General features: G+C 40.5%; 1 protein-coding gene across 7 annotated transcripts in view; it reads right to left on the bottom strand.

Annotated features, from left to right (window-relative positions):
- Window positions 1–4,484: 4,484 nt before the first annotated feature.
- The window catches only part of Znf148 (zinc finger protein 148), a 120,000-nt gene continuing 112,863 nt past the window's right edge, over window positions 4,485–11,621 (bottom strand). For 6 of the 7 annotated variants that reach the window (XM_041672744.1, XM_041672742.1, XM_041672741.1 and 3 more), the window contains 2 exons: window positions 11,370–11,488; window positions 4,485–11,123 (listed from right to left, as the gene is read on the bottom strand). In XM_041672744.1, coding sequence (XP_041528678.1) covers window positions 9,525–11,123; window positions 11,370–11,488 — 1,718 coding nt within the window. In that variant the 3' untranslated portion in view covers window positions 4,485–9,524. The remainder of the gene's footprint in view (window positions 11,124–11,369; window positions 11,489–11,621) is intronic. The other variant, XM_041672748.1, reaches the window with a different exon arrangement.

Raw genomic sequence — 11,621 nt, 5'->3', positions numbered from 1 at the left:
TCTTTCTCTACTGTCATTATTTAAAAACAAACGATAACCTTAGCGAGGCAGGACATTCTATAGTTTGACCCACTTCTCAACAGATGTGAGCAACTGCAGGCCTCCACTTGATTATTTACTCCCTTTCTTTTATACAGTGTTTCTGGCTTTTGTTCCTTCAATGTTGCAATGCAAAGCAATGGTCAGCCTGCCTCCAAGGCAGCCAGGAAAATGGCTCACACTGCCCTCACAGAAGACTTGTTCCTGGCACTCAGGTAGGCCTCTCGCAACTACCTGTAACTTGAGTTTCAAGGGGATCCGACACCTGGTTTGTACCAGGTACCAACACACACACACACACACACACACACACACACACACACACACACACCTACCTGTAGCAAATGAATTCTCTCCAGTCTCCGGGCACCTGTACTCACATGCACATATCCAATACACACACACCTGTAGCAAAGGAACTTCCAGCCTCAGAATCACTTCTACTTTAACCAAGCTTTTTGAGATCTGTTCCTGAATTGAAGTTATGTCCTGACACCTCTGCAATACACTTATTGGACAACACAAATTGTAAGCATCGTTCTCCTTACAGAAGTTAACACCACTCCTACCCACCTTGTCAGCTAGCTCCTTTTCCGATGGTCAACTCTGGTCAACTCGATACATTCTATCTTCAACCTTCTGAAGGGCGTGGAGGTGGAGTACACAGAATACTTGGGAAAAGACAGTATTTGAAATATTTTCACAACACATCTTTTAGTGTGCCTGTATCTTGTCGGCAATCCATCAGTTTGGTATTGAAATTTTCCATTTCTAAGACATTGGGGATCAAAGTCTTGGAGTTGGGGATGCTTCTTAACAGACTGAAGTTGCTCACTCTGCATGGTCAGTCAGAACTTCTTAATGCCGTGTTTCACGCGAAGCGAGGCTACCAGCATCTGCCCGGTTAAGCTCTTGCCTTTCTCATACATAAATCTACTGACTGCTTTATAGTTTACACATTTCTGCCTCAAATAATCTGACGGCGAAACGGAGAGGTTGTCAATGGTGGAAGCCACTGAGGATTAGAAATGGCTTCAACAAGGTCATTTAGCAAGATCAAGGACAACCAGTTCTTTGACTCTAAGTCCCATCCCATTTCCTTTTGCAAACACAGCCTGGAGGAACATGACCAAACCACATCCCATGGTCTCACCATGGTCCTCCACAAGAAACACTCTCGTTTCATTTAAAGCCGTCCCACCATCACCGCTCATGCTGTTGCCTAAGTCTTACAAACTATATCCCCCTTGTGGTTTGAACACCAACATCCCCTCTTAAATCAAGACCCCACTGGATCAAGTGCACCCTGCAGTTGTTCACCCTGTCATCCGAGAGCTCCTACATTGCCCTGCCCCCGTTTACTGCTGTGTCCTTAGCTTGTCATCGTATTCTGTGCTCTAGCAAATTTGCTGGCAGTTTGCTTAAGTGATGCAGCTCCCCCACACAAACGGAGACAGCCACAGGGGAAGGCCGAAGACCTTGAAGAAAACGGGGGAGTGCTGTAAACACAAGTGCAGTCTGGAAGGAAGCTGCAGCAGCGTGTGAGCTCAGAACATTCAACACAGTAACACCTTCCTATGGAGGCTGTGCTCACCAGCCTTGGCTGGTAGCTGCTGCCAGGACACCAGTCACCAGCCTTGGCTGGTAGCTGCTGCCAGGACACCAGTCCCAGCACTGGCTTCCTGCATCCTAGGTCATCCTCTGGATAGCATCCCCTTGTAAATCTGTAGAGCACGGATTACCCAGACCTGTAACGGGCCAGTTTCTTCAGACTATTTCACCAGGTGCATCCTCCAGGTTTGAACACTACCCATAAATCCGGTGGTTCCCAGTGAAGGTAACTTTTTGGGTGTTCTCTGTTTCCTCTGTAATGGTCTCCACATACTTATTTCTGGAGTTTTTCTTAGAAAATCACACTGGAGCAGAGAATGAGCATGCTTTCCCACTTAGCCCTTTACTGAGGAAAGAGAGCTGAAGTCTGCAGCACATGCTGACATCTTGAGGCTGCCTTCGCTTAGCTCATGTAAAGTACACCACCATGACACAGGTGTTTGTAGCTGACACCACAACCAATGTTTTCAGGTTAAGATACTAGTAGCTTAGCTGGAGAGATGGCTCAGTAGTTAAGAGCACTGGCTGCTGTTCCAGAGGATCCAGGCTCGATTCCCGGCACCCACACGGCAGCTCACAGCCCCAGCACTCCGTTCCATTGGATCTGATGCCCTCTTCTGCACTCCACCAGCACTGCACTCAGATGGTGCACAGCCACACATGCAGGCAAACATGTAAAATAAATATAGCTTTAACAAAAGAGACACTAGTAGCCCAGCCATCTGTTATTGGCACTTAGTAGAGTGTCTGGTAAGTAGGTGAAGGTTCTGGGCCTGAGCCAACGAAGATCCAAGTCAAAAGGAATCGCAAGTCCTATCCCAGGGAATGTTCTCTTGGCGCCCTTCCCTACACCGCAGGAGCATTGGCTTCAGCTCTTAGGACACGAGAAGTTAGGAACATTAATTAAGGTTACGACTTTAAAAAGCTAATCTGTCGGTGAATAAACAGGCAAAGGCTCAAATGTTCTCCATTTTACAAGTTAAGGCCATTTTTAAACTTTTATTTTCCCAGACATTTGAGAATGTCGTTCTTGTTCACAGTGTCATAGTGTTTTCATCCCAGTCCTTACATCTGTCTAAGTCTACGGATAAAAGGTTGTTTTAACTATCCACTCTATCTTAAAATGATGGGGTGGGGGCAGGCAGAGGGGAAACCCACTAAAATTATGAGACCCTCATTTTCACTTTACTTAAGCTCTCCACTGAATCTTGATCCAGGAGTAGATGCTGTTTATCCTAATACATATCAGGTTTGGTGAAACAGGGACCTGAACAGCTGGGAATTGTAGCTTCAACCCTGATTCTAGACAAAAAAAAAAAAAAAAAAACCATTTGTGAACGATAAATTGTCAAGTAAGACTCAGTGACAACACATTAATTCAAGTGACTTCAATTTTATTTTTTTTTGTTTATCTTTAGAAGGTGAGAGAAGTGTCGGTAGAGCATCTTCCCACCCCTCTCCCCACCGAGCCAAATCACTCAAGAACTGGGATCTAGGAAATGCAATAGTAGACCATCAGTGGTACCATTACGTACAGGTGGTTACAGCACCGTGCAAAGCCAGGGTCCGAGCACTGACGTTTGTCCCGAGGACATAAGCAGCACTGTTAACTGCAGACTGCTTTCTCACAATACACCCACTGTCAGAAGACAAGGCCCTGGCAAGGTGGTTGGTGAACGGAAACAAATCTATCTACGCTAATGGAGGAAAAAGAAATCCCATGGGTGCTACTGATCAAAGGTTAACGGACTCTGATCTGTAAAGGAAAAGCCACAAATAGTCTTAGCTCTAGCTCCACATGGCTTAATCTGAACTAGCTGATGACAGTTAACAGGCACCTTCATCTTACAACTAGCGACATTCCACAGCAAGCCCCAGGAAAGGCCTTGACATTGTCACGTAACCCATGGAACTATCAATTCCACATGGACATCCTTTCCTCTTAACTGTGTACCACATTTTTTTTGCATATTTACCATTAGTCATTTGGTTCAAAGTACTGTGAAAAATTCAGCTAGAAAATTATTCATAAAACTGTATTCTGTATTTTATTTTCACACAGCCAAGTGTCCACATTTAAAATGCAGAATTTGCAAATATAAGTTAATCTAATAATTCAATTGAAAATAAAGTAAAACAGCTTCCTTTAGTATCACAATACATAAAACGGTATCATAAACTCCAAGAGGCGAGGGGAACTCTATGACGACAGTGCCAAAGGCTAGGAACTCATCAGACCTCGCAGTGTCAGTTCACGCCTCATGACCTGGCATGGAACAAGCCACCACCGTGTTTGAATGGCTCAGTGATTCACTCATGGTATAATGCTGGGGTCAAGCAAGATGGGGTTTTTTTGTTTTTTACAATGACAATAAAAAAATCTTTCAACAAAAAATCCTCCCAATTGTTTAAAAACAATTATACATGGAGGACAATTATATTTTAAAATATCTTGGCTAAATTTCAATGGTTAGGCTGCAGACTGCAGTGTACAAGTTTGTATTTAAAAATATCACAAATATAGTATTTAACAGTGAAAATTTCAATGTGGTTAAGTTTCACTGTGAAGCGATTTCACCTGAGTAGACTTTGAAATCTAGTGCTCATGTGTTTGGGGGAAGGGAAGAAAAGCCCCACTTTGTATCTCATAGTTTGCAGCCGATTCTCCCACTGACCCCCTAGGGGTGGCAGGAGCCATCTGCTGTGGCCTTCCCTTTCCCACGTAAATTTACTCTGGCATCTTAGGACTTCTCGGTATCCATCAAATCTTTCCATGTAGCTACCCATTCAAGCATAGCAACCCAATTCACTCAGTTCTATACAACAGCCTCTACATTATATACATGTTTAATCAGCAATAGGAAGTAGAAAATAAAAAATTTACAGTGATTGAGAAGGGGTCAGAAAATAAGACAGGAAAAAGTAATACTGTATAATCAGAATATCCTATCAGCCTACCACTTTCAATGACAAGGTTTTCTTTTATTGGTTGGAATACAAAGAAGGCATAAGGGATTCCAGGAAAATAACACTATGTCTCAGAAAATTCAACGTGCTCCACCATCAGGATTTCCATCACACATTTAATTTCTTCTGTACAATTTTTATAAATGTGTTTTTCTTTTCAAAGTCATCAGATTTCCAGGTGAAACTCAGCACTACACAGTATGCCCTTGAAGCAATGAGGTTAACCTGCTTTATTTGGGTACCAAGGTCCCTTCCAGACAGCATTAAAATAAAGACAAGTAAGACTAGACAGATAAAATCCAGTATAATTCAAACCCGACAATGAAAAATTTCCCCCATATTGTTGCAAAATTCTTTCTACTGAAATGCTTTGCTACAATAATAAAAAGCATACATTACATAGAAAAGGTACCAGTGTACTAAAAAGTGACAGGAGTGGACTAGCAAATCCTTCAAAGCACATTATATAAATGACTAGCATTAAAAACATTTCCCTATAAAATGTAGGTCATAATCATTTATAAATTGGCGGCTTCATTTCTAAAGCAGTGACAGGTGTTCAGAGAGCTGTTCTGTACAGTATAGTATCTACTCACTTCAAGCTATAAGTTTGTCTTTCTTTGTATTGAAGTTGAGTAAATTCATCTGGTCAGCTGAGAAATCAAGCTTGAAAAATAAGTATCTAAAAATCAAAGTAGAAAGTTTAGAATCACTGAAATGTAACTATGAAGTATGAAGAAATTTATCGACTTCACAATTGAACTGAAGTTACCTGAACACTTATGGGCTTGAATCTAAAACAGAAACACATATTAAAATCCAAAGCAAACCACAAAGTTAGGTAGCAGTACAGAAGCAGGAAAAAAAAACACATCCCTTCCTTCAGTGTGATGGGCACTAAGTTCTGCGGTCTTCCTCCATCTTTGCACAAGAGTGGTAAGGCCATTCAATGTTTAGTGAGAGTGAGAGCAGCTGAAGCCAGGTCTAGCCTGTCTCCCCTGCAGCGTCAATTAGGCTGTGTAAACAGTGTTACGTTCCAACAGAAGGAACAATGGAATTTGCTTATAAAAACTGATTAAAGATAATCATTATTAAATGAAATAAGGATAACTGATAACTCTGAAATGTTTCTATAGAACGTTCCTGATGCTACTTGTAAAGTTAGCACTGCTATGTATTATTGCTTACATACAGTACAACATCACACGCCTTCTAACATAAAGCCGTACTGTGATTGGTTTGTACATATTTACAGAGTCTTAAAAACAAGCTGTAAAAACATTACATACTTTCAGACAATACAAATTAGCACATTGGTACTCACGTCAAACAAATGGAATGCATAACATTAATAAACATCATAAAGGAAGACTCACATCAAAGTCCTTGATTGTCAAGACACGTTTATATATAAACTCTAACTGTGCAGAATTAAAGATTCAATCATAGGTACATCCTTACTCGATGAACCGTATTTACAGCATGGTATTGCATAAAAAAATAAAATAATGTTTACAGGGTTTTACTTTTTTCATCCATTGGATTAAAGAAAGCAACAAACACAACAAGAAATGTTTGTCTGCTTTAGCTTGTTTCCTACCAAAGTTTAGGTGGAAAAAGGAAACACACGGTTTTTATTTGCAGAATATAGCAAAAACAACTGGAAAATTATTTCCCTGAAATAAAGCAATTTGAAACGGAAAAGGTTTAAATTAAATTGCAGACTCAAATAAATTCTCACTGATTATAATAGTGCTTCTTCAAGTAAATACACTGGAAAAGGATGAACTCTAGTTTCAGATCCTAGGGAGTGCAGTATGCAGCGTGCCTACACAAAGCTTCCTGGCCTCTTTGTATTTTTTAAAACAGCCCTTTAAAAAACCCAAATTAATGAAGTCAAAGAGTGGCAAAGATCTAACGTCACTGGCTCTTTGTGAGTGTCTCTCGTCTGTGGGAATGAAAGCTTGCCCTGAGCACCCCATTGCTGGCACCCTGAGTCAGAGCTAAGGTGGTGGATTCCGACCTGACTAGGTAGCACATGCACACTGTAGATCCAAAACAAACAAACAAACAAACAAAAAAGTAGGAGCCACTCAGCTATTCCAAACGCAACGAAATACACTGCAGTAAGAACAGAAGTTCACAAAGCAATGCTTTCAGGTGCTGGAGAGCTCCTGCTGTGTCTAGTGGAAGCTCTCAAGCTCAGACCAGACCAGGAATGACCTGTGAGAGAAAGCTACGGGCTCAAGGTGAGCAAAAGCTGAAGGGTGCCAGGAGCTACTCCTCTAGAAGAATTTGCTCACTGAGAGAGATGAGAAGTGTGAGCTGACAGGGATCCCTCTAAAGCAGCACACAAGGCCACTTCCTTCCTCTAATGCCCAGAACTTTGAGCCAAAGTGGAGAAACCCAAACTTTTGAGATGCTTCTTGCATGATGAAGAAACAAGCGGCGCCTGGGAGGCATTCGGGACTTCACAGTAAGAGAGCTGACTGTACTTAAACGGTAAGTCAATAAATATGCTGGCTATCGGTTATCTCAAATGCTCTAACCTGGTAGGAAAGTCTGCCATCGTGTAGACTTAAAGAAATGTGTTTAAGACAGGAATGCAACGCCTGAAATTCTGTTTACAGAACTTCCACTTTCAAAGGCTCTTCTTCCTAAGCTTACCTGAACCACTCAGTAACTGTCACATTCTTAACCCTGTGCTGGTGATGTTATGTTACAAAGGAAACCCCTGACACTGTACAAGAAACGCATCATGTTCTCAGCGGAACTAATCTTTTTTTTTTTTTTAAATCAGGCTCAACTTAGGAAATATATGTCTACTCTTATCAAAAGTACTATGAGAAAATGCAAACGCCCACTGAGGGTGAACACGGTCCCATAACAGCTCATCTCATGAAGCACGCCTGCAGATAAATGATGTGCCACAGACACTCACCAGTCCTCAGATCAATAATGGCAGAACTGAAAATAGGTACTTCAAAGAAGTCTTAAAGTTCTTGAAGATCTGACAGCAAGGCTGTCAAATGGGAGAACTATGATTTCAAGCAAAGTTTCATTACAAAGTGTAGAGGAAACCACATTAAACATAACTTATATTCCTTGTCATAAAAATACCAACATATTAAAAAACTAAATGAGTGTAAGTGAAGGGTACTGGGGGAGGATATTTCTTTGTTCCCTTTCTTTATGAGAACAGTCTTGGGATAGCATTAAATAAAAGAAAAATAACTTAAATGAATAACATACTCAACACTCAAACAAAGCACGCAGATCTACAGGGTCAACAGCAAAGTCAAAGTGGAAGTTACAGAAAGCTTCACCTCTCAAGGGTACTAGTTTCAGGTTACCACTGGGGCCTCGTGATAAAGATGGCAGAAACTTAAGTACAAAACCCAAAAAGGTGGAACAGATAAAAGAGGAGAGCAGAGTCAGTGTAACTAATGTTAAGTCTCCAAAAATTAAACCTGCCCAACGTATAACTCAAACCATCATTCTTCATTAAAGTGTATATATATATATATTTATGTATATAAAAGCACTATTTATTGTACCATGCTGTATTATTTTAAGACAAAGTATACATATATTAAAAAAACATTCGTGATATAAGGATAAAGTCTGTAGTTTATTTAGATTTTGAAATGCAACAAAAAATTTCCGATCACTCGTCTAGCTGAAAAAGAAATTGCAGTTACTGGAATCAGTAAGCACTTCCGCTTGTAAAACTGTCATGAGCAGTATTCACTTAAAAGTAACTTAAGTAAGCAATTAAAATGCCCATTGCTTTAGTTTCTTGGGATACTGTTTAATTATCCAATCTATCAAGAGTCCAGAAAGAGAAGAATTAAACCAGGTTTTACAGTCCAAAGATATCCCAGCATCCTTTTATTGCCAAAAAACAAAATTGTCAATTACGAGATGATTATGACACAACCATATCAAACCTAAAAAATCTATTTTTTTAATTTTGAGAAATCAAAAATACCAGATTAATTCTAAGTGCTCTATGTCAACTGAAGTGTGTAAAGTAAAATACATTTCAGCTTTAAAACGTGGAATATACATTTTGTGTAAGCATTATTTTCTTGGGAATGTAATCTACAGAATATTTCTTTTTTACTAAAACTTCAAACCTTGATACTTGCACATGAAAAAAAATCATAAAAAATACCTAAGTATACCTGTACAAAGAAACTGACACCAATATGCACACTTCCACGAGAAGTGACTGCTCCAACAGCTGGGTTTTGGTAAAAGTTCTGAAGTATGCATACTTTAAAAGTAATTAGGCTTTTAAATAGTGGAGTCTTAGACTATCAGATTTTTATTACTTTTTTCTTCAAAAAAAACATGTCAATATAATGCAAAATGAAGATCAAGGGTATATGGCATATCATTTTTTAAAGGTGGTTTCTTTTTATTCCCCCCTATAGGACAAACTATTTATTTAAGCCATAATCTCTTGACATTGAAACTTTAAGTTCACTGTCTGTGAAGTCTCCTCGGATTCCCTGCTGAAGTGCAATACTATGCTGAAAAACTCAGAAACAATGAGGAAATTTCACACAATTACTACTCTCCTAAGAATGTACAATGTTATCAGGAAACAATTGTGCGAAAGTCTCTTTTTCCTTTTTATCTTGGTGTGGGTGAATAGCAAGGTTCTGATCTAAAACAAGTAATGCATTGCTTCTCTAACGGTGACAACACGTAAGGCAGTTCAAGGGATGAGGACTAACCAAACGAAATGCAGTTATTGGATTATCTTGCTATTCTTAACAGCTTGCTATGAACGCATTGCTCTTAAATCTGTATAGCACTCCATTTTACACAGAGTAACCCCACTCTCGATTAATCTGTTCTAAAGTGCCAGTATTATTTACAATATATATTTTTATTTTTTAGCCAAAAGTCTGGCCAGTTGTGGCATCTGGTGAGGATGTCATCCCAGCTCTATTATCATTTACATTCACCAAGGGAAACTCTGAGAATTCAGCACTTGTCCCTGGTCCCCGAAGGTTCACCTGTCCATTGGCAGTGCTAAATTGAGTCGCTATTCCAGCTCTGGATCCATGATAGGGAGCACGGAAGGGCTGTTCAAAGGAACTCATTTGGTAAGCCTGGTGGACAGGCTGGGCCTCAGCTTTCTTCTGAGAAGTCACCTGATCCAAGAAGTCTGCTGTTGATGTGGTAGAGGCGTGGTTTGTCTCGTCACCTGAAAAGGGAAACGGGTGCTGTGAGTCACCAACTATCAGTCCGAAGTGGGACTTATCTGGAGTCGTTCTTAGTGGAGAATTCATTCCTGATCGAAAGCTATTGATGGGCATGGCTGCATAGACTTGCTTGTCTATGGATGAGAATGCTGGCGGATTTGGAAGGGTCTGGTTATCAGTCACAAAGTTAAGGCTCGGGCTATTCAAATAGGCATCGTTTTGGCTAGTTCTGTCCAAAGCCTGCTGCAGAAACTTGGAGTATTCCTGCAACATGTTAGCTTTGTCTGACGAGGATGCTTGGGAGCTTGATCCAACATTCTCTGACTGGGTGACTTCAGGTACGTCAGAAGAATTGATTGATATGCTAGAAGTCACTTCAGTATCTGCAACACTGAAGGAAATCTCATGCTGTCCGTTAGCTTTGTGGGAATAATGGTCCAGCAGAGTCTGCAGGACCTCATCGGGAATCACATTTTTGTCATGATTGCTCTTAATCTCCACATTCAGTGCCTGGGAATCCAACATGGATGCTGTGGCACTTTCATCGATGACACTGGCCACAGCTGCTTGGGTGACAGAAGGCTGAGAAGCTATGGTACCCACATTCAGAGCGTACTCCCTGCTGTTGTTACTTGCAGCTTGAAGATACCGCTTCTTCTTCAGAAACTGCATGGCATCGTCATAATTGGTGCTGCTGTGCACAGGTTTGCTGGGCCCCTCCTGCAAGTTATCCACTTGATCGATGTCAGCACTGCCTTCCGAGTCCAGTAAAGACTGCTTGTCCACAAGCTCAAACGCATACTTTGAAACCTTACTGTCTTCGTAAGTGGAGAGGGGTGAAATGGTTTGACTTTGCTCCAGGGGCTGCTTCAGACTTCTCTTACTATTGATTTTTTTGAGAACCAACTTGGGCGGGTGTATTTCTCCAGACGCATCTTCTAGATGGGACCCTCCCACTGAAGAGTGCGGCATCTCGACAGCATACTCTGCGACCATGTACTCATCCTTCACCTTAGTGCTCGAGGAGTAGAGCGGCAGGTAATCATTCTTGTCTTTCTTCATGTCAGACTTGTCCAACGCACTCTCTTTGTCCATTCCAGATGTTTTCTTCTCCGTTTTTTGCCTTTTCTTTTTTGGCAGTGAATTATCTTTTGGTGATGTAGAAAAGCCAGAATCTTCCTCTGACGTCAGAAGGCCACCTTTGATGGCACATCTGTTGATTTTTTTATCATGATTTTCATGGCACATACGTTTATGCTTCAACACACGATCTGTTCTGGAAAAATACTGTTGAAATCAGAGGTTGGAAGTGGATTTTTGTTGTTGTTTTTATGATTTTTTTTGTCAACAAGGAAAAGAAGAAAAGAAACAAGATAATTAATAACAATATAAATAATTCCAAACCAATTCACTGATCAAATTTCTATTATAAATCTAACCAAAGAGCTTAAAATCCCAGAAGGCTCTAGCACTAAGTGGTGCCTGTCAGTCAGTTCACACTGCAGCTGGTAGAACTCACACTGGTTCACTCACCTGTAAGCAGTATTCACACTGGTAAGGCTTTTCTCCACTATGAGTTCTCTTGTGCCTTTCCATGTGATATTTCTGTATGAATCTCATACCACATTCATCACAGCGAAATGGTTTTTCACCTAATACGTGATTTAAAAAATTTAGAACAAAACATTGTTAAAATCATGGACTGCTTTGCCAAAAGAATCTCTGAACATAAACAACTTTAGACAGTCACAATAATTTGTTCCTTTGTAATGACAAAAAATAAAA

This window comes from Microtus oregoni, unplaced genomic scaffold (assembly GCF_018167655.1).
Source record: "Microtus oregoni isolate MIOR12 unplaced genomic scaffold, Mior012 000023F_ref0000262, whole genome shotgun sequence".
Lineage (NCBI taxonomy): Eukaryota > Metazoa > Chordata > Mammalia > Rodentia > Cricetidae > Microtus > Microtus oregoni.
This window is presented reverse-complemented; position numbering and strand designations above follow the sequence as displayed.